At 49.0% G+C, this 27,187-nt stretch overlaps 1 protein-coding gene across 1 annotated transcript in view; it reads left to right on the forward strand.

Annotated features, from left to right (window-relative positions):
• Positions 1–25,609, forward strand: part of LOC132578259 (parathyroid hormone/parathyroid hormone-related peptide receptor-like) — a 34,530-nt gene extending 8,921 nt beyond the window's left edge. The window contains exons 2-6 of the mRNA XM_060248185.1: positions 4,348–4,414; positions 9,978–10,072; positions 13,086–13,227; positions 22,695–22,736; positions 25,236–25,609. Coding sequence (XP_060104168.1) covers positions 4,348–4,414; positions 9,978–10,072; positions 13,086–13,227; positions 22,695–22,736; positions 25,236–25,598 — 709 coding nt within the window. The 3' untranslated portion in view covers positions 25,599–25,609. The remainder of the gene's footprint in view (positions 1–4,347; positions 4,415–9,977; positions 10,073–13,085; positions 13,228–22,694; positions 22,737–25,235) is intronic.
• The last annotated feature ends 1,578 nt before the right edge of the window (positions 25,610–27,187 follow it).

The raw sequence follows: 27,187 nt of genomic DNA on the forward strand, positions 1-27,187 counted from the left end.
ATTTGGGGGCGGCGGCTTATCAGATCATATCATCAATTTTATTTATATCCTGCCCTCCCCGCCGAAGCAGGCTCAGGGCGGCTAACAACACAATCAATACATTAGTTTTACAAGGTATTTAAACAAAACTTACTAAAGGGAGGGACGGTGGCTCAGTGGCAGAGCATCTGCTTGGGAAGCAGAAGGTCCCAGGTTCAATCCCCGGCATCTCCAGAAAAGGGTCCAGGCAAATAGGTGTGAAAAACCTCAGCTGAGACCCTGGAGAGCCATGAATGGGGCTGTGGCTGAATGGTAGAGCATCTGCTTGGGAAGCAGAAGGTCCCAGGTTCAATCCCCGGCATCTCCAACTAAAAAGGGTCCAGGCAAGTAGGCGTGAAAAACCTCCGCTTGAGACCCTGGAGAGCCATGAATGGGGCTGTGGCTCAGTGGTAGAGCATCTGCTTGGCAAGCAGAAGGTCCCAGATTCAATCCCCGGCATCTCCAACTAAAAAGGGTCCAGGCAAATAGGTGTGAAAAACCTCCGCTTGAGACCCTGGAGAGCCGCTGCCAGTCTGAGAAGACAATACTGACTTTGATGGACCAAGGGTCTGATTGAGTATAAGGCAGCTTCATATGTTCATATATGTTCAACTAACACATTAATTAAAATTCCACTAAACTCTAAAATCAATAAAATTAATATACTGGTGCTATTATACAAATTTCATTAGCAGTTTCCCCTTAGTTGGCGAAGGCCAATCGAAAAAGGGTGGTTTTGTAGGCCCTGCGGAACTGTTCAAATTCCCGCAGGGCCCGCATTTCCTCCGGAAGCTGGTTCCATAGGCGTGGAGCCATAACAAAGAAAGCCCGATCACGGGTGCCCTGAAGCTTTACCTCTCTCGGCCCGGGGATAGTCAGCAAGTTCTTCCCAGCTGACCCCAGCGCTCTCTGGGGTTCATATGGGGAAAGACGGTCCCTAAGGTAGGCAGGTCCTCGGCCATATAGGGCTTTAAAGGTGATAACCAGCACTTTGTAACGAATCTGGTATATAACTGGCAGCCAGTGCAGTTCACGCAGCCTCGGCTGTATGTGCTCCCACTTTGGGAGCCCCAACAGCAGTCTAGCAGCCGCGTTCTGCACCAGCTGCAGCTTCCGGGTTTGGCACAGAGGCAGCCCCATGTAGAGGGCATTACAGTAATCCAGTCTCGAGGTGACCGTTGCATGAATCACTGTTGCTTATAATCCTGGCCTTTTGCAATGATGCTATTTAAAAGTATGTCCTTTGCATACTGTGATTTTAAGACCTGCTATAATTAATAATTTGGAACAGAATCCTGGCCTGCATTACCAGGTTGTGGTGAGGATAAAATGGAGGACAGGAGAACTATACCTGCCAGCCGGGCGTGGGGGCAGTGTTTATGGAATCAGACTGGGGGGGGGGGGGTCCCAAATTTCAGTCCTTACCCGGCCATTGGGTGATCTGGGGGAGGGTTGCCAATCCCCAGGTGGGGGCAGGGGATCCCTTGGTTTGGAGGCCCTATCCCCTCTTCAGAAAGCAGGAAGAAGGTTGGAAGTCCTCTGGGCACTCCATTATATCCTGTGGAGGAAAAGGAAAGGTCCCCTGTGCAAGCACCAGTCGTTTCCAACACTGGGGTGACGTTGCTTTCACATCGTTTTCACGGCAGACTTTTTACGGGGTGGTTTGCCATTGCCTTCCCCAGTCATCTACGCTTTCCCCCCAGCAAGCTGGGTACTCATACCATACCAAACCTTTAATGGCATAATAGATTCAGATAAAAATACACAGAATATAAAAATTTAAACATTGGAGATAAAATCAAGATAAAACCGAGCTTACAGATGCATTCAAACATGGTCAGAATTAAATTTAAGGATGTCAGCCAGAAATTTTGCCACAGCCTCACTAACCACCCCCTCAGTGTCACTCAATAAATAATAACAGGGTGGCAGAATAGACAAATCTGGAGAAAAAGAAAGCTTGCCAAATAAATCTTTGCGGAGGTTATGGTATAAAGAACAATCAAGCAATATATGCTGGATTGAGTCAGGGGTATTTGCTCCACAGGAGCAAAGTCTGTCGGCTAAAGGGACTCGCTGATATCTCCCTTGTAAAACTTTGGAGGGAAACGCGTTTAGTCTAGCCAACATAAATGCCCTGCAATGACTTGGAGTGGTTAGGTCTGATAGATAATTGGGCATTTTGCCACAAAAAGCATAAAGACCTAAGGAAGCTGGCCGTAATTTCGTATCCTCCGATTCCCACAGTCTCAGTTTAATACATCTGAAGATATATGACTCATCAGCGGTAGAAAAATCATCTACCTCTAACCCCAATTGATTGAGTTTAGACAGAAGCACTGCTGTCCAGGATGAAATATATGGGTCTCTTTTCATACAATCAAGAAGGCTGTTGGGATCTGTTCTAAAATGAATTTTGAGCCAGAATTTAAACACTGCAATCCAGGCTTTTGTCTCCACCAAAGACTGACCCACTTCAGAGCAGAGAGCAAAGTAGGACACACATTTTGGCAAACCAAGAATTTGTCTAAAGAATGAGGCTTGAATGCTGGGTACTCATTTTACTGACCTTGGAAGGATGGAAGGCTGAGTCAACCTGGAGCCGGCTACTTGAACGCAGCTTCTGCCGGGATCGAACTCAGGTCGTGAGCAGAGGGCTCCGACTGCAGTACTGCAGCTTTATCACTCTGCGCCACAGGGCTCTTAAGGTAAAGGTAAAGGTAGTCTTCTGTGTTAGCACCAGTTGTTTCCAACTCTGGGGTGATGTCGCTTTCACGGTGTTTTCACGGCAGACTTTTTACAGGATGGTTTGCCACTGCCTTCCCCAGTCATCTTCGCTATCCTCCCAGCAAGCTGGGTACTCATTTGACCGACCTCGGAAGGATGGAAGGCTGAGTTGACCTGGAGCCGGCTACCTGAAAACCCAGCTTCCGCCGGGGATCAAACTCAGGTCGTGAGCAGAGCTTAGGACTGCATTACTGCAGCTTTCACACTCTGCCCCGCGGGTATAATGGAAGATTGATTCAGGGTATCTGGGGCTCCAGAGGAGGCTGTTTTTTGAGGTAGAGGCACCAAATTTTCAGCTTAGCATCTGTTGCCTCTCAAAGTTTCAAAAAGATTGGAGCAGGGGGTCCAATTCTATAAGCCCCCCCCCAAAAAAGTGCCCCCATATTCCCAATAAAGGAGCATGATCCCTTTAATTGTGATAGCCAGCACTCCCTTTGGAGTTCAGCTGTGCTTGTCACAACCTTTCTCCTGGCTCCACCCCCAAAGTCCCCAGATATCTCCTGAGTTGGACCTGGCAACCCTGATCTTGGGCCAGATGATCCCACCTCGTAGGGTTGTTGTGAGCAGAAGATGATGTCGAGGAGAACCACAGGTGCCTCCCTCAGCTCCTGGAAGAAAGGGCAGGTTAAAAATCCAATGGGAGCCCCACGGCGCAGAGTGGTAAAGCTGCAGTCCTGCAGTCCCAAGCTCTGCTCATGACCTGAGTTCGATCCTGGCGGAAGCTGGGTTCAGGTAGCCGGCTCCAGGTTGACTCAGCCTTCCGTTCTTCTGAGGTCAGCAAAAGGAGTATCCAGTTTCTGAGGGGAAAGCGTAGATGACTGGGGAAGGCAATGGCAAACCACCCCGTAAAGAAGTCTGCTGTGAAAACATTGTGAAAGCAACGTCACCCCAGAGTCGGAAACGACTGGTGCTTGCACAGGGGACCTTTCTTTTCCTTTCCATGCTAGGTGCGAAGAGCCCTGTGGCGCAGAGTGGTAAAGCTGCAGTACTGCAGTCCCAAGCTCTGCTCATGACCTGAGTTCGATCCTGGCGGAAGCTGGGTTCAGGTAGCCGGCTCCAGGTTGACTCAGCCTTCCATCCTTCTGAGGTCAGGAAAAGGAGTATCCAGTTGCTGAGGGGAAAGCGTAGATGACTGGGGAAGGCAATGGCAAACCACCCTGTAAAAAAGTCTGCCGTGAAAACATTGTGAAAGCAACGTCACCACAGAGTCGGAAACGACTGGTGCTTGCACAGGGGACCTTTCTTTTCCTTTCCATGCTAGGTGCGATGAGCCCCGTGGCGCAGAGTGGTAAAGCTGCAGTACTGCAGTCCCAAGCTCTGCTCATGACCTGAGTTCGATCCTGGCAGAAGCTGGGTTCAGGTAGCCAGCTCCAAAAAAAGGCATTACTTTCTCAGACATTTTCCCCATCTTAAAGATGCACTTAACCCATTGCTTTGTGCAGCTGCTTCAGACCAACACGCCTGCCCACTTGGATCTATCTAAATCAGAGATCTAACTATAAAACAGAAAATAATTTTACTTTATGGATGCTCTCTCTGCAGATGCTGGGATTTAAGTGCCGGCTATTTCAAGTGGTTCGTTCAAGTGCCAATCCTAATAACTGTGATGGTGAGTAGAAGATTTGAATTGGCGGGGGGGGGGGCGAGGGGGGGGGGAGGGGGGGGTAGAACAAGGAGGGAGATGAGAACTTTCACTCTCAGAAAAATTAAAGACAAACTGAGGGGCATATAAGTGTGTGGGAAGATATCCGGATCCTCCCCAAACACCAAAATGTATGTGCAACAGGAATGGAACAGGCTTCCTCGGGAGGTGGTGGGCTCTCTTTCCTTGGATGCTAGATGGCCATCTGACAGCAATGAAGATCCTGTGAATTTAGGGGGAGGTGTTTGTGAGTTTCCTACATTGTGCAGGGGGTTGGACTAGATGACCCTGGAGGTCCCTTCCAACTCTTTGATTCTAGGATTAGGAAGAATTTCCTGACCATTAGAGCAGTTCCTCAGTGGGACAGGCTTCCTCAGGAGGTGGTGGGCTCTCCTTCCTTGGAGGCTTTGAAACAGGAGCTAGATGGCCATCTGACAGCAAGGCTGATTCTGTGAACTTGGGCAGACCATGAGAGGGAGGGGAGGAAGGGCTGCATCAGTGCTCAGTGCTCAAAGCCCCGGGGTGGCCAAACTTGCTTAACATAAGAGCCACGTAGAATAAAGAGGGCCGTGGCACAGAGTGCAGTACTGCAGTCGGAGCCCTCTGCTCATGACCTGAGTTCGATCCTGGCGGAAGCTGGGTTCAGGTAGCCGGCTCTAGGTTGACTCAGCCCTTCCATCCTTCCGAGGTCGGTCAAAGGAGTCCCCAGCTTGCTGGGGGGAAAGTGTAGAGCACCGGGGAAGGCAATGGCAAACCACACCGTCAAAAGTCTGCCATGAAAACGTTGTGAAAGCAACGTCACCCCAGAGTCGGAAACGACCGGTGCTTGCACAGGGGACTACCTTGACCTTGACCTTTTTACATAGAATAAACATCAGATGTTTGAGAGCCACAAGACATGAACATCAGGTGTTTGAAAGCCACAAGACATAAATCTAAGATGTTTGAGAGCTGCAAATAGTTGGGAGAGGGAGAGGTGGAAAGAAAGCAACTTTAACTTTAAATGCATTCTCTAAGCTCCTGGCTGCTTGGCTTGGAGAAGTGATTTAAAGAGACAAGTGCCTCTTTGGTGGTGGGGGCCTCAAGAGCCACAGTCTGACCACCCCTGTCATAGCCCTTTCAGACATGCCCAGTGAAATGAGGTCAGGCAGCAATCTTTATCCAAGCCAGTTTGGCCAGGGATCCTGGAGCAGTTTTTATTTTTGCCATCTTCTGGGCCTGGAGCAGGGGTCATTGAGCATGTGGGTAGGGCGGTGGTATTTCCTGCATCGTGTAGGGTTTCCTGCATTGTGTAGGGATGCATGGGATGGAGAAAGTAGACAAAGAAGTCCTTTTCTCTCTTTCTCACAATACAAGAACTCGTGGGCATTCGATGAAATTGCTGAGCAGTCGGGTTAGAACGGATAAAAGGAAGTCCTTCTTCACCCAAAGGGTGATTAACAGGTGGACTTCACTGCCACAGGAGGTGGTGGCGGCCACAAGCATAGCCACCTTCAAGAGGGGTTTAGATAAAAATATGGAGCAGAGGTCCATCAGTGGCTATTAGCCAGAGTGTGTATATATATATATATAATTTTTTTTTTGGCCACTGTGTGACACAGAGTGTTCGACTGGATGGGTCATTGGCCTGATCCAACATGGCTTCTCTTATGTTCTTATGTGACACAGAGTGTTGGACTGGATGGGCCATTGGCCTGATCCAACATGGCTTCTCTTATGTTCTTATGTGACACAGAGTGTTGGACTGGATGGGCCACTGGCCTGATCCAACATGGCTTCTCTTATGTTCTTATGTGACACAGAGTGTTGGACTGGATGGGCCATTGGCCTGATCCAACATGGCTTCTCTTATGTTCTTATGTGACACAGAGTGTTGGACTGGATGGGCCATTGGCCTGATCCAACATGGCTTCTCTTATGTTCTTATGAGATACAGAGTGTTGGACTGGAGGGGCCATTGGCCTGATCCAACAGGACTTCTCTTATGTTCTTATGCGACACAGAGTGTTGGACTGGAGGGGCCATTGGCCTGATCCAACATGGCTTCTCTTATGTTCTTATGTGACACAGAGTGTTGGACTGGAGGGGCCATTGGCCTGATCCAACATGGCTTCTCTTATGTTCTTATGTGACACAGAGTGTTGGACTGGAGGGGCCATTGGCCTGATCCAACAGGGCTTCTCTTATGTTCTTATGTTCTTAGGGGGTTGGGCTAGATGACCCTTGGGGGGCCCCTTCCAACTCTATGATTTTATGCTGAGTGCCATACAATTGAAACAACTCTCTGGTAGTGGCAAGCCCTTCAATGATTTCTTTTTTTACAGAAAAATCTGGATGTGAATGCCTGTCGGGGCTTTTTTCATGGAAAAAGCCCAGCAGGGACTTATTTGCATATCAGACCAAAACTGGGCCTCTAAAATGGATAGATCTTTCCAGGTTTTTTCTATAGAAAAAAACCCATCAGGAACTTATTTGTATATTATACCACGCCCCCTGGTATCACTATTGTTTCATACAAGGCTTTTTTGTAGAAAAAAAGAGAGCCAGGTGGAGAGCCAATTTAGTGGAGTGGTTAAGTGTGCAGACTCTTATCTGGGAGAACCAGGTTTGATTCCCCACTCCTCCACTTGCAAATCCTGGAATGGTCTTGGGTCAGCCATAGCTCTAATAGAGAGCCAGTTTGATGTAGTGGCTAAATGTGCAGACTCTAATCTGGGAGAACCGGGTTTGATTCCCCACTCCTCCACTTGCAGTTGCTGGAATGGTCTTGGGTCAGTCATAGCTCTAATAGAGAGCCAGTTTGGTATAGTGGTTAAGTATGCAGACTCTTATCTGGGAGAACCAGGTTTGATTCCCCACTCCTCCACTCGTACCTGCTAACATGGCCTTGGGTCAGCCATAGCTATCACAGAGGTTGTCCTTGAAAGGGCAGCTGCTGTGAGAGCCCTCTCAGCCCCACCCACCTCACAGGGTGTCTGTTGTGGGGGGAGAAGACATAGGAGATTGTAAGCCGCTCTGAGTCTCTGATTCAGAGAGAAGGGCGGGGTATAAATCTGCAATCCTCCTCCTTCTAAATATCGTCTATGCGTACTATGCAGGTTATTACAAAAATTACTATTAGGTAATTACTATGAGGCGTGATCCACGACAAGCACCAGAAAAGGTTAATTGACCAGATCCGGTCCCATTGATCATCGCCAAGAGCTATCCCGCAATCACGTTGCCATTTCGATTGACATGGTAAACGTTGAACGCTATCCCGGGAAATCAATATGACATAGGATTTAGAAATTATGCCTTTGAGAACTTCTCAAGCTAGAGTTGGCAACCCTATCGAGCTTTGCAGATTTGTCCGTCAAACAGTGGCAGTTGTTTAGGTCCTGCTGGGTTATTTTTCTTTTCTTTCTGCCACTAAATTAAAGCACTTAAACAAACAGCTGCTTCTTAATATTCTTAGGGTTTGTAGAATCTTTCGGGCTCAAGTGCCGTGTTCTACTGGAGAAAGTTTTCCTTCCAGACGTTTCGTTCTCAGCTACGGAGAACATCCTCAGTGGCGTTGCAGCCGGAGCAGGCGCTCTGACCTTCTTGGCTGCTGTGCATTGAGTGGGGCCAGGGCTGCTGGAGAGCTGCTATTTCTAGGCTGGAGGGGGTGTGATGAAAGGGCAATTGGTTTGTGGATGTGCCCATTGCCCTTTCATCACACCCCCTCCAGCCTATAAATAGCAGTTCTCCAGCAGCCCTGGCCCCACTCAATGCACAACAGCCAAGAAGGTCAGAGCGACTGCTCCAGCTGCAACGCCACTGAGGATGTTCTCCGCAGCCGAGAACGAAACGTCTGGAAGGAAAACTTTCTCCAGTAGAACACGGCACTTGAGCCCAAAAGATTCTACAAACCCTAATGATGTTACCAGCCGTGAAAACCTGAAATCTTAATATTCTGTTTCCAAAGCTGCCGTCGTGATCGGGCGGACTGCTTTTTATTGGCCGCGATCTTTCCTCGGATGCTCTCGGTTCCCTCCACCGCCTCGAGATCCTTGTGGTTACGAGGTGTGGCGTAAAGAATTTCAGTCCATTAAGTCAAAAGACAAAAAAAAAAAAACCAGTGCCCGTTTTGGCTAGTCTCGGAGAGCCAGACGTGGACGGTCTTTCGTAACGTTGAGTCCCGAGTCCTATAAATTCTTTTGCTGGTAGCTCAGGATATGTTTAAAAAAAAAAAAAAAGATCAAGAAGTAAAGACCACACAATGACGACTGGAAATGAGAGCGAGAGAGAGAAATTACGATTGGAAAACATGGCAGGGTCAGCGCAATTGAACTGCCAACGGGCCTTGAGATTTACACTCCAATTAACAGCAAGACAATGACTTGGATGGAGATCCTGCTGTTCGGCAGAGAAAATTCCCATGCGGCGGCTGGCAAGGAAGTTTGTCCTCCTGGAACTGCTTACGGGCCAACAGCATCGAGGCGCGTTCCCTGTTTAGTCTCGGGGGCCGGTTCGGAATTGCATGCCACTCGCTTAATTCCCCAACCAGCCTGTTTGTCTTTTTTCAATCGTTCCTTGTTGATTTTGCTCTGGCTGAGATGCACCAAAACTCTCCCGACAGGCTGGTGGCTTTGAATTTGCCTTCTGGTGTGTTCCGGGCTTTGGCTGGTGCTACGGAGGCGAAAGGGAAGGGGGGGAGGGGTTCTTTTGCATTTTCACTGGGAAAATTGGGATCGAAATATCTCGGAGAGAGCACTGGGGTGATGTTTGGAATCAATTGTGCAAGACTGCAAACTGATGTAAGATGTGGCCATTGAAGAATTTAGGGCAGGGGTGTTATGAGGGCCACGTCTGACATATATGAGACCTCGTCGGGTGGGCCATGCGTGTACCTATTTAAGATTAGGTAGCAGAGATACAAATTTTTACAAAGGACACAGACAAACGCAACTAAAGATCACTTAAAACAGGCTTAAAACTTTACCACTTATTGGTCTCGCGGGTGCTTTCCTTGTATTTCTCCCATGGGATCCAGAAAATCGGGCAAAGGAAGCTCTGGGGCTCTTTCCTTCCTTCCCCAGGGGACCGGAGAGGGAAGAGCCTCAGCCAATAGAAGGAAAAGAGGCTTGGCTCAATAGCTCTGCTGTGTGATTGAGGGAGCCTGGCAAAGCGAGCTCTGCCTCCTCCCTTCCTCCCCAAGGGAGGAGCCTCAGCCAATGGAGAAAAATAGAGGTTTTGCTCTGTAGCTCCTGTGCCATTGAGCAAGCCTTGCCAAGCAAGCTGTGATGCAGAAGGAAGCAAAAGAAAGGGAGGAGGAAGCAGATGACAGCCAGTTGCTCAGGGGCCTGATAGGAGCCCTCCGGGGGCCTGATTCAGCCCTTTGGCCGTAATGTGAGACCTCTGATTGTAGAATACCAAAGCGGGATTTTGCACCTGTGGTAGGGGGTGGTGAAAATCAAGTGGTTTCCTTTGTAGCGTTGGTGCTGAGTTGTCAAAGAGGGACATAAAGACATCTCTTTCCCTAACCCCCTTTCCACCTCTCTTCCAGGCCAACTTTATTCTTTTTATCAACATTATCAGAGTCCTAGCCACAAAACTCCGGGAAACAAACGCCGGGAGATGTGATACGAGACAACAATACAGGTAAGACAGCTGGGCCTCTTCTCCATTCGCCTTGGGGGTGGTGCTAGGAGAAGGGGGGGTACGAGGGTTCTGAACGAGGAAAAGGAGCTGTCAATTTTTCCACAAAGTGCAGACGTTCCATACCAAACACCGGCAGCATCTAGCCCTCTGCCTCACAGTATTTGTTCAGCATCTGCAACCTATCTGTGGGGGTGTGGGGGGGACAGAAGAAGCCCCAAGAGTGTAGGAAGCAATGATGGCGAAGACTCCAACCGTGATTGGCCTCCGCAGCCACCCAGGAGAAAGTAATTTAAGTGTTTTAACAATTTATTAATAACATATGGTTACAATATTTAATTGTCTTTTTCTATACTAACCCATATGATATTTCCACCCCCCCTCCCTCCAATATTTGACTTCCCCGAAGTTATAAATTTAAGTTCAATTATAAAGGTACCACTAATCTAACAAAGTTCAATACTTTTCTTTTCTCATTAAAACTAAAAAAAATTGTCCAATATCTTTTTACGTTCCACTCTTTCTCCATATATCCTTTAAATTTCTTTCCACTCCTTTTTGAATATATCTAAGTCATAGTCTCTTAAAGTTTTAGTTAATTGGTCCATCTCACTCCACGATAAAACTTGCACAATCCCATCCCATTTCTCTGGTATTTTTCCTTGTTTCCCCAGCTGCGCATGCAATGTCCTAGAAGCTGAGAGCAAGTACCAAATTAAAGTCCTATCTTCTTTTGGAATTTTTTCTAATTGTAATCCAAGCAAAAAAGTCTCATTGAGAAAGTAATTTTCAAACTGTGACGGGAGTCAGGGTTTTATGAGGACCATTATACTTAAAGAAGTATCTTAAGGTCGATGCTGAGCCGATCTAATTTAGTACGCCTTCCAGCGATGTCAGGGGCGTGTGGCATATGCAAGTTGCGCTAATGAGCTCCGGCATCTCTTTTTCTGCAAAACCACCCCCCTCCCCCCGGCTGTACTACAACCATTAAAACGAAGCAGTTTGAAGTTCTTCCAAAAAAAACCCAAAGCCATTTCTGTTGGGGGTGAGATCCCAAGCACTAAGATGTGATGCACCAGCGCTGGCCATCCCTTCCTTTAGGGTTGCTTGAAAAAAAAACCCACTAGGGACATGGCATTTTTGGAATCCCAACACCTCAGCCTTCGCTGCTCTGATGCGGTCGTGTTGGCAAGTGGTGTTTGCATTTGTCAAATTGGCCTCGTTTGTTTAGAAGGGGGGAGAGGGATGGAGGGAAGCGACTTGAAGACCTTGGAAGGAAAATGTTTAATTTAAAGCAGTGGGAATGAGGCAGGACTTGGCCTCAGGGAATGCCAAGGTTTGTTTTCCGACCTCATCCAGGCCTATCATTTACCTATTGATTTATTTCACGCCGTCGGATGCTTGTCATTAATTATGGCTTGGAGGCCCCCTCCGTTCCTGGGGAGATGGTTTTTCCGAGCCCCGACCCCGAGGAAGCGGCCCTTGCCGGCGAAGGGAAAGCTGGAAGGCCCACGGGTTGGCGGGTGCCCCCTCGGTAATTGCCTCCCCGTCGTACCACCAGAACCCTTGGCAGAGAACCGCCTCCCCTCCCTTTCCCCTCCTCTCTGTCAGCCTCATTTCCAGTCAGCGCTTGTACCCTCAGGGAACGCCATTTTCTTAGTAGAACCAGATGTTCCCATGTGCTCAGCTCCATTCCCTTTCGGCGAGCCTGTGGTGTTCCGAGGCATCTCTTTCATCCCCTCAAGAGCTCAGAGTGGCAAACTCGGGGAGGGGGGGGGGGCTCCCACATACTTTGTCCTGGGCAGAGGTTAGACAGTTGTCAATCCCCAGTTGGGGGCAGGGGATCCCCTGGTTTTGAGGCCCTCCTCCTGCCTGAGGGTCATCAGAAAGCGGGGTGGGGTGGGGAAATGTCTGCTGGGCACTCCATTATTCCCTGCAGAGACCGATTCCCATAGAGTATGATGGAGAATTGATCGGCAGGTATCTGGGGCTCTGAGGGGGGGCTGTTTTTTAGGTAGAGGCACCAAATTTGCCACACAGCATCCAGTGCCTCTCCTCAAAACACCCTCCGAGGTTTAAAAAGATTGGACAAGGGGGGTCCAGTTCTGTGATTCCAAAAAAAGAAGGTAGCTCTGTCTTTCGTTATTTCCAACAGGGAAGAAATTTAAAAGGTATGCGGTCCCCTTAAATGTGATAGCCAGAACCCATGTTCCCACAAAGCTGCAGAGTCTTGTGAGCAAAAATTCTACTGGTATTGAAGTTACGAGGTGCTGCCAATAAAGTTGTGAGCTCCTGCATAAATTATTGTGCTCTGAGGTTATCCTTCCTGAGCTAAGACAAAAATGTCTGGGCTGGAGGCTAAAAATCTGTGAGCTAGCTCACGCTCGCTCAGCTTAGAGGGGACACTGGTCCCATCCAGTGTTCCCTCTAAGCTGCAGAGTCTTGTGAATTCGTGTGCTCTGGGGTCATCCTTCCTGAGCTAAGACAAAAATGTGTGAGCTGGAGGCTAAAAATCTGTGAGCTAGCTCACGCTCGCTCAGCTTAGAGGGGACACTGGCCAGAACTCTCTTTGGAGTTCAATTATACTTGGCACAACTGGCTCTACCCCCCCCTGGCTTCACCCCCAAAGTCCCCAGATATTTCTTAAATTGGCAACCCTAGCAGAGGTATTTATTTCCATTCATCGTTAGCACAGTTCACCTGAATCCCCAAAGGCTCGGAACCAGGCATTGAAGCAGGATTTATCCTTTTCCCCCTTCCCAAGCTGGTGAAAAAGAAATGAGATAATGTTTTCCAAAATTAGAGAGCCAGGATGGTGCTATGCTTAAAGTGTTTGAGAACTGAGTTCAAATCCCCACCCTTCCGTGAAAACTCCCTGGGTGACCGTGGGCCAGCCGTGCGCTCTTGGCCTAACCTACCTCACAAGGTTGTTGTGAAGAAGCCGTGCTGTTGAGGAGTTGAGATGAATTCAGAACCCCCTAACTTTTTCTGCTTTCCTTTTTACTCTCTCCCGTAGGAAGCTCCTGAAATCCACCCTGGTCCTCATGCCTTTGTTTGGAGTTCACTATATAGTTTTCATGGCCGTGCCATACACAGAAGTGACAGGGATCCTCTGGCAAATCCAGATGCACTATGAAATACTCTTCAATTCTTTCCAGGTACGGGAACCCCTCTGTACCTCTGTTGGGAGGATCGTTGCCCTGGTTCAAAACCAGAGAACCAACATAAGTACATAATAGAAGCTCTGTTGGATCAGGCCAATGGCCTATCCAGTCCAACACTCTGTGTCACAGAAGAACACAAGAGAAGCCATGTTGGATCAGGCCAGTGGCCCATCCAGTCTAACACTCTGTGTCAAATAAGAACATAAGAGAAGCCATGTTGGATCAGGCCAATGGCCCATCCAGTTCAACACTCTGTGTCACATAAGAACATAAGAGAAGCCATGTTGGATCAGGCCAGTGGCCCCTCCAGTCCAACATTCTGTGTCACATAAGAGAAGCCCTGTTGGATCAGGCCAGTGGCCCATCCAGTCCAACATTCTGTGTCACATAAGGACATACGAGAAGCCCTGTTGGATCAGGCCAATGGCCCATCCAGTCCAACAATCTGTGTCACATAAGAACATAAGAGAAGCCATGTTGGATCAGACCAATGGCCCATCCAGTCCAACACTCTGTGTCACATAAGAACATAAGAGAAGCCATGTTGGATCAGGCCAGTGGCCCCTCCAGTCCAACATTCTGTGTCACATAAGAGAAGCCCTGTTGGATCAGGCCAGTGGCCCATCCAGTCCAACATTCTGTGTCACATAAGGACATACGAGAAGCCCTATTGGATCAGGCCAATGGCCCATCCAGTCCAACAATCTGTGTCACATAAGAACATAAGAGAAGCCATGTTGGATCAGACCAATGGCCCATCCAGTCCAACACTCTGTGTCACATAAGAACATAAGAGAAGCCATGTTGGATCAGGCCAATGGCCCATCCAGTTCAACACACTGTGTCACATAAGAACATAAGAGAAGCCATGTTGGATCATGCCAATGGTCCATCCAGCCCAACACTCTGTGTCACATAAGAGAAGCCCTGTTGGATCAGGAAAATGGCCCATCCAGTCCAACACTCTGCGTCACATAAGAGCATAAGAGAAGCCATGTTGGATCTTGCCAGTGGCCCATCCAGTCCAACACTCTGGGTCACACAGTGGCCAAAAGACCCAGGTACCATCAGGAGGTCCAACGGTGGGGCCAGGACACTAGAAGCCCTCCCACTGTCCCCCCCCCAAGCACCAAGAATACAGAACATCACTGCCCCAGACAGAGAGCTCCAACAATATTCCGTGGCTAATAGCCACTGATGGACCTCTACTCCATATAAGAACATAAGAGAAGCCATGTTGGATCAGGCCAATGGCCCATCCAGTTCAACACTCTTTGTCACACAGTGGCCAAAAGACCCAAGTGCCATCAAGAGGTCCACCAGTGGGGCCAGGACACTAGAAGTCCTTCCACTATTGCCCCCCCCCCGGCAAGCACCAAGAATACAGAACATCCCTGCTCCAGACAGAGAGTTCCAACAATACGCTGTGGCTAATAGCCACTCATGGACCTCTGCTCCATGTATTTATCCAATGCCCTCTTGAAGCTGGCTATGCTTGCAGCTGCCACCACCTCTTGTGGCAGTGAATTCCATGCAGTAATCACCCTTTTGGGTGAAGAAGAACTTCCTTTTAATGATGAGACAGTCTTTCTTGCTACCAAAGCCTTGACCCCGCTCCCTTGTTTCTGTGCCTTTTATTTTTATTTATTTATTTTAGATTTATATCCCACCCTCTCTGCAAGCGGACTCAGGGCAGCTAACAGTCAACCCAAACTGTTACGATGCTAAGATCACTCAAACAAAGCAATAATGAAATCATTAAAATATAAACAGTGTGGTGCTATGCATTACGACATTCTTTGCTTTTTGTAACGAGCTCTCACTGATTTATTTGAAGGAAAGCTTGATTTTAGTCACCTTCCTCCCACCTTCGGAGCCCCATCACTTTTTTTCTGCTCTCAGGGGTGGTTGTTCCACAATCGTGGGGCTGCCACTGAAAAGACCCCGTCTCGTGTACATACCAGATGTGTCTTTTTCATTGGTGGCTTAGTCAAGAGGGCCTCTCCCCATGATCTTAATTCCTGGGCCAGAACAGATGAGAGAAGACTGTCCTTCGGATCCTCCAGTCCCGAGCTCTCTGGAGCAGGGATGTCAAACTCAATTGTTATGAGGGCCGGATCTGACATAAATGAAACCTTGTTGGGCCAGACCATAATAATAATAATAATACTTTTTATTTACATCCCGCCCTCCCCACCGAAGCAGGCTCGGGGCGGCTCACAACATATTAATTCGATATAATACACTAAAATCATATAATTCGATAAATGCTACATTATAAAGCCATCGTTTAAATCAACATTCCACTTAAAATTAACATTTATGGTGTTAAATTTCAGGTTTTTAATAAATTGATGGCGGAATACAACAGCGGCGAATCTATCATTAACTCAGCATTCAGCGAAGGCCATCTTAAAAAGAGTGGTCTTGCAGGCCCTGTGGAATTGCTCAAGACTCCGCAGGGCCCGCACTTCGTCCGGAAGTTGATTCCACAGGTGTGGAGCTGCGATAGAGAAGGCCCGTTCCCTTGTGTTCTTCAATTTGGCCTCCCTCAGCCCAGGGATGTTCAGCTGGTTCTTTCCCACTGACCTCAGTGCCCTCTGTGGTTCGTATAGGGAGAGACGGTCCCTCAGGTAGGCAGGCCCTCGACCATATAGGGCTTTAAAGGTAATAACCAGCACTTTGTACTGAACCCGGTATGCAACCAGCAGCCAGTGCAGCCCGCGCAGCCCCGGCTGTATGTGCTCCCACTTTGAGAGCCCTAACAATAGCCTAGCCGCTGCGTTCTGCACCAGCTGTAGCTTCTGGGTTCGGCACAAAGACAGCCCCATGTAGAGGGCATTACAGTAATCCAGTCTTGAGGTGACCGTTGCATGGATCACTTTTGCTAGGTCCTGGCGCTCGAGGAAGGGGGCCAACTGCCTCGCCCGTCTAAGATGAAAAACGCAGACTTGGCAGTGGCTGCTATCTGGGCCTCCATTAATGAAGGCTCCAGTAGGACCCCCAAGCTCTTGACCCGGTGTGCCGCTTTCAGTGACACGCCATCAAAAACTGGGAGAGGAATTTCTCCACCCAGAGCGCCACGACCCAAGCAAAGGAACTCCGTCTTTGTTGGATTCAGCTTCAACCCACTCAGCCTGAGCCAACCTGCCACGGCTTGCAGCGCCAGGTCCAGGTTTTTTGGGATGCAGTCAGGCCGGCCGTCCATTAGTAGATAGAGCTGGGTGTCATCCGCATGTTGATGATACCCCGGCCCATACCTCCGGGCAATCTGGGCAAGGGGGCGCATGTAGATGTTAAATAACATCAGAGAAAGAACTGCTCCCTGCGGCACCCCACAATCTAGCGAGTGCCTCTGGGACAGCTCTCCCCCAATTGCCACCCTTTGTCCCCGTCTATCAAGGAAGGAGGAAAGCCACTGTAAGGACAACCCCCTGATCCCTGTATCGGCGAGCCGATGGGTCAGTAACCCATGATCGCGGCCGACAGGTCTAACATCAGCACTGCCAGGCCGCCTCAATCCAGAAGCCACTGGAGATCATCCACCAAGGCGACCAGCACTGTCTCCGTCCCATGGCCTGGACGGAAGCCGGACTGATAAGGATCTAACATGAAAGCGTCATCCAGAAAACCTTGCAACTGTAGCGCTACTGCCCTCTCGATAATGTTACCTAAAAATGGTAAATTTGAGACCGGTCTGTAATTTGCCAATTTGGCCGGGTCTGCTGTACTCTTTTTCAAGAGAGGGCGGACCATAGCCTCTTTCAGAGGTGTTGGAAATCTCCCCTCTGAGAGGGATCTATTTAGAATGTCCCGTAAAGGACATGTAAGCTCCCTCTGGCAAGATTTAATCCGCCAAGAGGGGCATGGGTCCAGATCACAAGTTGTTGGACGTACAGTAGAGAGGATTCTGTCAACTTCCCCCAGGCTAAGTGTGTCAAAGTGATCCAGAACTGAACCAGAAGACGGGCGCGGAGCCTCGAGATCTTGTACTGTATCCAGTGTGCCGGGAAAGTCCTGGCGGAGCGACGAGATTTTATCTGCAAAAAAATGTCGCAAAAGCCTCACAGCCTATCTCTAATTCTCCCACATTTGGTCTGCCTTGAGGCAGTGTTAGGTTCCTAATTATACTAAATAATTGTGCCGGGCGCGAATTTGCAGACGCAATCCTAGCCGCAAAGTAGTCCTCCTTTGCGGCTTTGACTGCCATCTCGTAAGACCTCATAAACGTTCTGTAGGATGTTCTCGTCACTTCGTCGCGAGTGTGCCGCCGCTGCCTCTCTAGCCGTCTGAGCCCTTGTTTCAGCCGTCGTAGCTCCGAGGTGTACCACGGAGCCAGCTTGACGCGAGGATGCAGAGGACGTCGGGGTACGATCTCATTGAGGAGGCCCGTCTGAAAACAACTAGGGACAGGGCCTTTTCGATTGCAGCCCCCTGTTGGTGGAACCAGCTCCCGGAGGAGGTGAGGGCCCTGCGGAATCTCGGACAATTCCGCAGGGCCTGTAAGACAACCCTCTTCTGACCGGCATACAACTGACCGATATCTGAATATCCAAATTCGTGAACATCTGAACATTGGAATACTTGAAGAAGCGACTTTTAGGGAAGATGTAGCATGGTATATTGATAAATGTTTTTATGTATTTTATTGTATTAATTATTAATGTATTTTAAGCTGATTTGAACATATATATGCACATATGAAGCTGCCTTATACTGAATAAGACCCTCAGTCCATCAAAGTCAGTATTGTCTACTCAGACTGGCAGCAGCTCTCCAGACTCTCAAGCTGAGGTTTTTCACGCCTACTTGCCTGGATCCTTTTTAGTTGGAGATACCAGGGATTGAACCTGGGACCTTCTGCTTCCCAAGCAGATGCTCTGCCACTGAGCCACTGTCCCTCCCATTTATTGTTAGAGTTTTATTTTGTAAGCCGCCCTGAGCCCGCTTCGGTGGGGTAGGGCGGGATATAAATTGAATGAATGAATGAAATAAATTTATGGCCCTGGATAGTCGGCCACGCCAAGCCTCAACCAGGTCATCAAGGGAATCGCCAGGGGACCAAGGATCCCGCAGGGCCGTTTGGAACCGCTCAGGGTCCATCAGACTCCGTGGGCGAGCCAAAAGAGGCTCTCCGCCCATACAGGGTTGGGGCGGTGCCTTCACACGGGCCTTGAGGGCACCGCTTCTGCGGCAATATCGTCCACCGTGTCGGGTTGGGCCAAGCAATGCTGAGCTGGGCCACGTGTGTACCTATTTAAGATTAGGTAGCAGAGATATAAATTTGATAAAGAACACGGACAAACACAAATATATGTTTTTAAAAAGCCTAAAACATGGTTTAAACGTTAGCACTCAATTGGTCTTAAAAATGCTTTCTTTGTATTTCTCCTACGGGATCCAGGGAACTGGGCAAAGGAAGCTCTGGCTCTTTCCTTCCTTCCCCAGGGGATTGGAAGGGAGGAGCCTCAGCCAATAGAAGGAAGAGAGGCTTGGCTCAGTAGCTCTGTTGTGCAACTGAGAGAGCCTGGCAAAGCAAGCTCTCCCTCCCCCCCTTCCTCCCCAAAGGAGGCGCCTCAGCCAATGGAGAAAATAGAGGTTTTGCTCTGTAGCTCCTGTGCAATTGAGTGAGCCTTGCAAAGCAAGCTGTTATGCAGAAGGAAGCGAGATATAGGAAGAAGGAAGCAGATGATAGCTAGTTGCTCGGCGGCCTGATAAGAGCCCTCCGAGGGCCTGATTTGGCCCCCGAACTGCATGTTTGACACCCATGCTCTAGAGCTTTGAAGGAAAAAACCAATACCTTGAATTGGGTTTGGAAGCGGATCGTTAGTCAGTGTAATTTCTGTGGCACTGGGGACATATGCTCCTGATAGCTGGCCTCAGACAGTATTCGAGATGCAGCGTTCTGCACTAGTTGCAGCTTCCAAACACTCTTCAAGGGTAGGCCCAATTACAGTGCATTGCAGTAATCCAGTCCAGGTATAGAGTGGTGCTAACTGGAATGGGAAGAATCTCCATTTTGGCAATGGTTTCTCCACCATGCCCCAGCAAACTGCCCTCCCCAACATTCATCATTGGTACACACCCCTTCTGAAAAGGTACAGATATAACACTGGGGTGGTCAAATTTACTTAACTGTAAGAGCCCCGTGGCGCAGAGTGGTAAAGCTGCAGTACTACAGTCGGAGCCCTCTGCTCACAATCTGAGTTCGATCCCAGCGGAAGCTGATTCAGGTAGCTGGCTCCAGGTTGACTCAGCCTTCCATCCTTCCAAGGTCGGTCAAATGAGTACTCAGCTTGCTTGGGGGGGGGGGAGTGTAGAGGACTGGGGAAAGCAATGGCAAACCAGCCCATAAAAAGTCTGCTGTGAAAACGTTGTGAAAGCAACATCACCCCAGAGTCAAAAACCACTGGTGCTTGCACAGGGGACTACCTTTACCTTTTTTTACCTTTAAGAGCCACATAGAATAAACATCAGATGGTTGAGAGCTGCAAGACGTGAAGAGCTGGGAGGGAGGGGGGAAGGAAGGAAGGAAGGAAGGATAGATGGGGAGGGTGGAGGGAGGCAGAGGGGGAGAGAAAGCAACTTTAAATGCATTCTTTAATCTGTCTGCTGGCTTGGCCTGGGGAAGTGATTTAAAGTGATGGACCTTCTCACCATCCCCGGGCCCAAGGAAGTCCGTCTCAAGACAACCAGAGACAGGGCCTTTTCTACAATGGCCCCCACATGGTGGAACCAGCTGCCGGAAGAGGTGAGGGCCCTGCGGGATCTTACTCAGTTCCGCAGGGCCTGTAAGACAACCCTCTTCCGGTTAGCCTATGCCGACTAGATAAATGTAGCTTATCAGATTTTAGTGAAATATACTGGATAGTTTTAATGTTAAGATTTTAAGGTTTTTAGGTTTTTTAAATGTTTTGACTTTTAAATGTATTAACTTTGTACCTTGTTTATTGTTTTGTGGTTTGCTGTGAGCCGCCCTGAGCCACTTTGTGGGAAGGGCGGGATATAAGTTATAGAATAAATAAATAAATAAATAAAGAGACAAATGCCTTCTCCGAGTCGATGGGGTGGGCGGGGGCTTTGAGAGCTACACGATATGTTTGAAAGGGCTACAAGTAGCTCCCGAGCTACAGTTTGACCACCCGATACAACATTAAAGGAAGAGGAGAAGTCATTGCCATGGTTTCCAGGGCTATCAGATCAATGCTCCGTGCACATCTTCATACAGCTGTGGTCCTTGGGCTTTGCATTGTGTTCAGTGGAGGTGTGCATCGTCTCAATTCCCTTGGCAACGGCGGTGACTCTCCGCGTCCAATTTCACTTTCTGTACTGGGAAAAAAAAAATGTCTTTTCTGTTATGACTGCCGGGTTCTTTTAATAGATGCGCTCGACTGCATTTAATAGCAAACACTGGAAAGTTTCCTGTTTTAGGCCTTGCGTTGCCTATTAATTATTTGCAGGTGTTACGTTGAACCCTGCAGAGAGAAAGGCAGGATTCAAAGGGGGGGGGCACAGCCTGTTCCCGGCTCCGTGTGACAGATGTGGACCCCCCCCCCGCCCCAAACCCTAAAATAAATCCCTAGTTCTGAAGAGGTCCTCCTTTGCATATGGTCTCCTTAATGGAAGAGCAAAGAATGCACGGTCAACGCCAATTTCTCCGGAGCCTGACAACTACAGTTGCCAACCTCCAGGTGATGTGTAAATAAAAAAACCCGCTAAGAGACAACATAATTTAAACAACAAAACAGTGTAATGTAAAGATCAGTGATGCCCTGACAGAGCTTGCACGTAGAACTTCAAAGAGACAAGAGCACGTAGCAAGAAGACGTTAATGGAAGACAGTTCAAAAGCAGTCTTTCCAATCACCAAAAAAGCGACAATTTTCCAGTATTTAGTTCATGGAACTAAAGGAAGCCCTTCCAAAGACGTCTGTTCTAGATATCAAGATGCTTCATCCGTCTTTCTTCGGTTTGGAGGCTTATTTATCACTGGAACCCAATCTGTACCATACATTCACAGGAAGAAGAAGATATTGGATTTATATCCCGCCCTCCACTTCGAAGAGTCTCAGAGCGGCTCACAATCTCCTTTACCTTCTTCCCCCACAACAGACCCCCCCCCCCGTGAGGTGGGTGGGGCTGGAGAGGGCTGTCACAGCAGCTGCCCTTTCAAGGACAACCTCTGCCAGAGCTATGGCTGACCCAAGGCCATGCTAGCAGGTGCAAGTGGAGGAGTGGGGAATCAAACCCGGTTCTCCCAGATAAGAGTCTGCACACTTAACCACTATGGCTGACCCCAAGGCCATTCCAGCAGCTGCAAGTGGAGGAATGGGGAATCAAACCTGGTTCTCCCAGATAAGAGTCCATGCATTTAGCCACTACACCAAACAGGCTATTTTGGATTTATATCCTGCCCTCCACTCTGAGTCTCAGAGCAGTCTACAATCTCCTTTGCCTTCCTGCCCCACAACAGACAGCCTGTGAGGTGGGTGGGGCTGAGAGCAGCAGCTGCGCTTTCAAGGACAACCTCTGCCAGAGCTATGGCTGACCCAAGGCCATTCCAGCAGCTGCAAGTGAAGGAGTGGGCAATCAAACCCGGTTCTCCCAGATAAGAGTCCACGCACTTAACCACTACACCAAACTGACATGGAAACCTTACAGACACGTTCTGAACCTTGTTGATCTCCTGTGAATGTATGGTAAAGACTGGGTTCCAGTGATAAATAAGCCTCCAAACTGAAGAAAGACGGATGAAACGTCTTGATATCTAGAACAGACGTCTTTGGAAGGGCTTCCTTTAGTTCCATGAGCTAAATACTCGAAAACTGTCACACCTTGGTGATTGGAAAGACTGCTTTTGCACTGTCTTCCATTAATGTCGTCTTGCAACGTGCTCTTGTCTCTTTGAAGTTCTACGTGCAAGCTCTGTCAGGACACCACTGACCTTTACATTACACTGTTTTGTTGTTTAAAATTTATGGTGTCTCTTAGCGGTTTTTTTATTCACACAACCGTACGCTAAGATCCTATAGTCTCACTAACCTCCAGGTGATGGCTGAGGAATCCCCTAGAACGAGTGGCCAATGGTAGCTCTCCAGATGTTTTTTGCCTACAACTCCCATCAGCCCCAGCCATTGGCCATGCTGGCTGGGGCTGATGGGAGTTGTAGGCAAAAAAACATCTGGAGAGCTACCATTGGCCACCACTGCCCTAGAATTATAACCTATCTCCAGGCAGCAGAGATCAATTCCCCTGGAGAAAGTGGCTGCTTTGGAGGGTGGACTCAAGGTCGTTATACCCCACTGGAGTTCTTTCCCTCCCCTAGCCCCGCCCTTCACAAGCTCCACCCCCAAAATCTCCAGGAATTTCCCAACCTGGAGCTGGCAACCCCGTTCCCCCTTATTGCACATGAATACCCCTGGATCAACACTAATGTAGTGTCGTTTTCTCTCTTGTTCCTAGGGATTTTTTGTGTCCATCATCTATTGCTTTTGCAATGGGGAGGTAAGTCTCTTAGCATCGCTCTCTGCTTCAGGATGGTACTGCTTCCGACCATAGCCAGGGAAGGGTCCGGAGGTCATGTCGTATTGTTTTAAACGCTCAATGTGTCAAGCATGCTATTTCTAAGTATTGGTTTCATCCATACCTTTCTTCTCTTCCCCCCCCCTTCCCCCCTGTGGATGCATAATAAATCCCTCTGAATCCAGGATGTTTAGTGTAACCTTGTATTAACGGTGTAAAGTGCCTCTCCCCCAGATTCACACAGCCATGTCTTATCAGCTAGCAGAGAATGTGTGAGAAACAGAGATGTTAACGTTCCTTAGTCATAAAAGAGATACTAGCGAGTAGCCTTTGAACCTTCAACGCAATTTGCATCCTTACGTACTTCTTTTGAAGTTATCTGTAACCCTGCCTTTTGAAGTAGTCTATAAGACGCTATTCAATATTATGTCAGCCATTACTTCCAAGGAACCCGTCCTTGGAGCAAGTCATGGAGTTTCAATAAAACAAGTCTTTGACTAAAGAACAAAAACTTGATTATTTCGAAATATCGATGCTTGACACAGTGCACCCCACATTAGCACAGGAAAGAGAGGATTCCAGTCAGTCATTGGGGGGGGGGGGGAGGTTCTCCCAGATAAGAGTCCACGTATTTAACCACTACACCAAACAGGCTCTTTTGGATTTATATCCTGCCCTCCACTCTGAGTCTCGGAGCAGCCTACAATCTCCTTTGCCTTCCTGCCCCACAACAGACAGCCTGTGAGGTGGGTGGGGCTGAGGGCAGCAGCTGCGCTTTCAAGGACAACCTCTGCCAGAGCTCTGGCTGACCCAAGGCCATGCTAGCAGGTGCAAGTGGAGGAATGGGGAATCAAACCCGGTTCTCCCAGATAAGAGTCCACGCATTTAACCACTACACCAAACAGGCTCTTTTGGATTTATATCCTGCCCTCCACTCTGAGTCTCAGAGCAGCCTACAAACTCCTTTGCCTTCCTGCCCCACAACAGACAGCCTGTGAGGTGGGTGGGGCTGAGAGCAGCAGCTGCGATTTCCAGGATGACTTTTGCCAGAGCTCTGGCTGACCCAAGGCCATGCCAGCAGGTGCGAGTGGAGGAGAGACCACCCTGTCTGTTGTGGGGCAGGAAGGCAAAGGAGATTGTAGGCTGCTCTGAGACTCAGAGTGGAGGGCAGGATATAAATCCAAAAGAGCCTGTTCAAACATCCATCTGCGGCTAGCGGTGGAAAGTGCTACCAAGTCACAGATGACTTCTGGCGACCCCAGAGGCATTCCCAGGCGAGAGACAAACAGAGGTGGTTTTCCATTGCCTATGTCTGCGCAAACCTGAACTTCCTTGGTGGTCTCCCATCCAAGTACGAAGTCTGCTTAGTTCTCAAGATCTGATAAGATCCAGTTAGCCTGAGTCAGCCAAGTTAGGGCAAGAGTTGAACAGAGGTGGCTTGCCATTGCCTGCCTCTGCGTAGCAACCCTGAACTTCCTTGGTGGTCTCCCATCCAAGTACGAAGTCTGCTTAGTTCTCAAGATCTGATAAGATCCAGTTAGCCTGAGTCAGCCAAGTTAGGGCAAGAGGTGAACAGAGGTGGCTTGCCATTGCCTGCCTCTGCGCAGCAACCCTGAACTTCCTTGGTGGTCTCCCATCCAAGTACGAAGTCTGCTTAGTTCTCAAGATCTGATAAGATCCAGTTAGCCTGAGTCAGCCAAGTTAGGGCAAGAGATGAACAGAGGTGGCTTGCCATTGCCTGCCTCTGCGTAGCAACCCTGAACTTCCTTGGTGCTTAGCTTCTGAGATCTGATGAGATTGGGCTAGCCTGGGTCAGCCTCTCCAGAGGTGGTTGGCCATTGCCTGCCTCTGCCTAGCAACACTGGACTTCCTTGGTAGTCTCAAGTTCTCAAGATCTGATAAGATCCAGTTAGCCTGAGCCAGCCAAGTCAGAGCAAGAGATGAACAGAGGTGGTTTGTCATTGCCTGGCTCTGCAGAGCAACCTTGGGCTTTCTTGGTGGTCTCCCATCCAAGTACTAACTGGGACCAACCCTACTAAGCTTCCAAGATCTGATGAAACAAGGCTAGCCCAGGCCATCCAGGTGAAGGCAAAGGTGAACAGAGGTGGTTTGCCATTGCCTGCCTCTGTGTAGCAGCCCTGGACTTCTTTGGTGGTCTCCCAAGGTGGTCTTCCTTGGTGGTCTCCCATCCAAGTACTATGTCTGCTTAGTTCTCAAGATCTGATAAGATCCAGATAGCCTGAGCCAGGCAAGTCAGGGCAAGAGATGAACAGAGGTGGTTTGTCATTGCCTGCCTCTGTGTAGCAGCCCTGGACTTCCTTGGTGGTCTCCCAAGGTGGTCTTCCTTGGTGGTCTCCCATCCAAGTACTAACTGGGGCCAACCCTGCTAAGCTTCCAAGACCCAATGAGATTAGGCTATCTTGGGCCATCTGCTGCTACCATCCCTTGATAAATCCCCATCTTGTTTCTCAACCTCCTCAGGTTCAAGCAGAAATCAAGAAGTCCTGGAGCAGATGGACATTAGCGCTTGACTTCAAAAGGAAAGCCCGCAGCGGCAGCACCACCTACAGCTACGGGCCCATGGTTTCCCACACCAGCGTCACAAACGTCACCACGAGAGGGGGGATCGCCCTTCATCTCAACACAAGACTCTTTCTGGGGAACCTCAACGGACACCGGAATTTACCCGGATACGTCAAGAATGGCTCCATTTCCGAAAACTCCATGCCTTCTTCCGTGCCGGAACAGTATAACAAAGAAGAGGAGTACCTTAACGGTTCGGGACTCTTCAACGGAGACAGGCCGACGGCGCTTGTCGAGGAGGAAAAAGAGACAGTGATGTAAATTTCCCCCCCCCCCGAAAAAACGGAAACGGTTAGCGATTCGGATGAGTTTCCAGAAAGCCCTGAGTATTCGGAAAGATATTCGGTTCACCATCAACCAACAAGGGACTTTGGACAGTTTTATTTTTCTGGAACAAGATGTCAAACGTTCTATGGGGAAAGTAGGCCATCCATCTGTCTGATTGCAGACTCCTTGCTTTGCGGCCTGTTCTCTCACAATGTTAATGAAGGCTAGGGCTCTCTAGACCCAGCAGGGCTCGTCAGACCATTGGAAAATGAATGAAGGAGACAACTTTGAGTTTACAAGGACTTACCCACGGCTCTGTAGAGTTTAAGCGCAACTCCGCAGCAGTGGGAACTGGCTGGGTGTCAGGGCTTGGTGCAAAGTGAGGGAAGGGTTAGGTGGTACGAGCTCTCCCAGCTAGGCACTCGTGGGCCTTGGTGGGCTGGGGTCTTCCCGTTATTGAAAACAAACTGATTTTTGTCATATGGTGTATCCACACAGAACGGGGCGGGGACCACTGGATCCCAGTGGCTGGTTGTAGCTTACTGGTATAGGCTTCTGTGGCGAGGCTGAATTTTCATTCCTTCTTTGATTCCGATCCAGTTCTCGCAAGACGCGGCTGCATGTCCCTAGAGGAATCTGAAAACTTTCTTCCATCTAAACAGCATGTGCTTTTTGTGGTAACCCACTCTTAACAATTACCAAATGGGAATTCTTAATCCTAGTGGAGTCTCGGTGCTGTGAGAAAGAAGCGAGTGCAATTCTGGAGAAATCGCTGAGGAGGTTGGCCCGAACTTCACAACCGTATGGTTCTTCCATCTTCTCGGGGTATGCCTGCATAGCGGGGTGGGGAGGGGAGCTGGAAAGTGCCATTCAATCACAGCTGGTTTATATGGACCTGGTAGGGTTTTCATGGCAAGAGTCCAGCAGAGGTGGTATGCCATTGACTGCCTCTGCAGAGTGACCCTGGACTTCCATGGTGGTCTTCCATCCAAGTTGTGTCCAGGGCTGACTCTGCTTAGCTTCTGAGATCTAATGCGAACATAAGAACATCAGAGAAGCCCTGTTGGATCAGGCTAATGGCCCATCCAGTCCAACACTCTGTGTCACATAAGAGAGGCCATGTTTGATCAGGCCAATGGCCCATCCAGTCCAACACTCTGTGTCACATAAGAACATAAGAGAGGCCATGTTGGATCAGGCCAATGGCCCATCCAGTCCAACACTCTGTGTCACATAAGAACATAAGAGAAGCCATGTTGGATCAGGCCAATGGCCCATCCAGTCCAATACTCTGTGTCACATAAGAACATAAGAGAGGCCATGTTGGATCAGGCCAATGGCCCATCCAGTCCAACACTCTGTGTCACATAAGAGAGGCCATGTTGGATCAGGCCAATGGCCCATCCAGTCCAACACTCTGTGTCACATAAGAGAGGCCATGTTTGATCAGGCCAATGGCCCATCCAGTCCAACACTCTGTGTCACATAAGAACATAAGAGAGGCCATGTTGGATCAGGCCAATGGCCCATCCAGTCCAACACTCTGTGTCACATAAGAACATAAGAGAAGCCATGTTGGATCA

The sequence above is a fragment of the Heteronotia binoei genome, chromosome 10 (assembly GCF_032191835.1).
Source record: "Heteronotia binoei isolate CCM8104 ecotype False Entrance Well chromosome 10, APGP_CSIRO_Hbin_v1, whole genome shotgun sequence".
NCBI classification, from domain to species: Eukaryota; Metazoa; Chordata; class Lepidosauria; order Squamata; family Gekkonidae; genus Heteronotia; species Heteronotia binoei.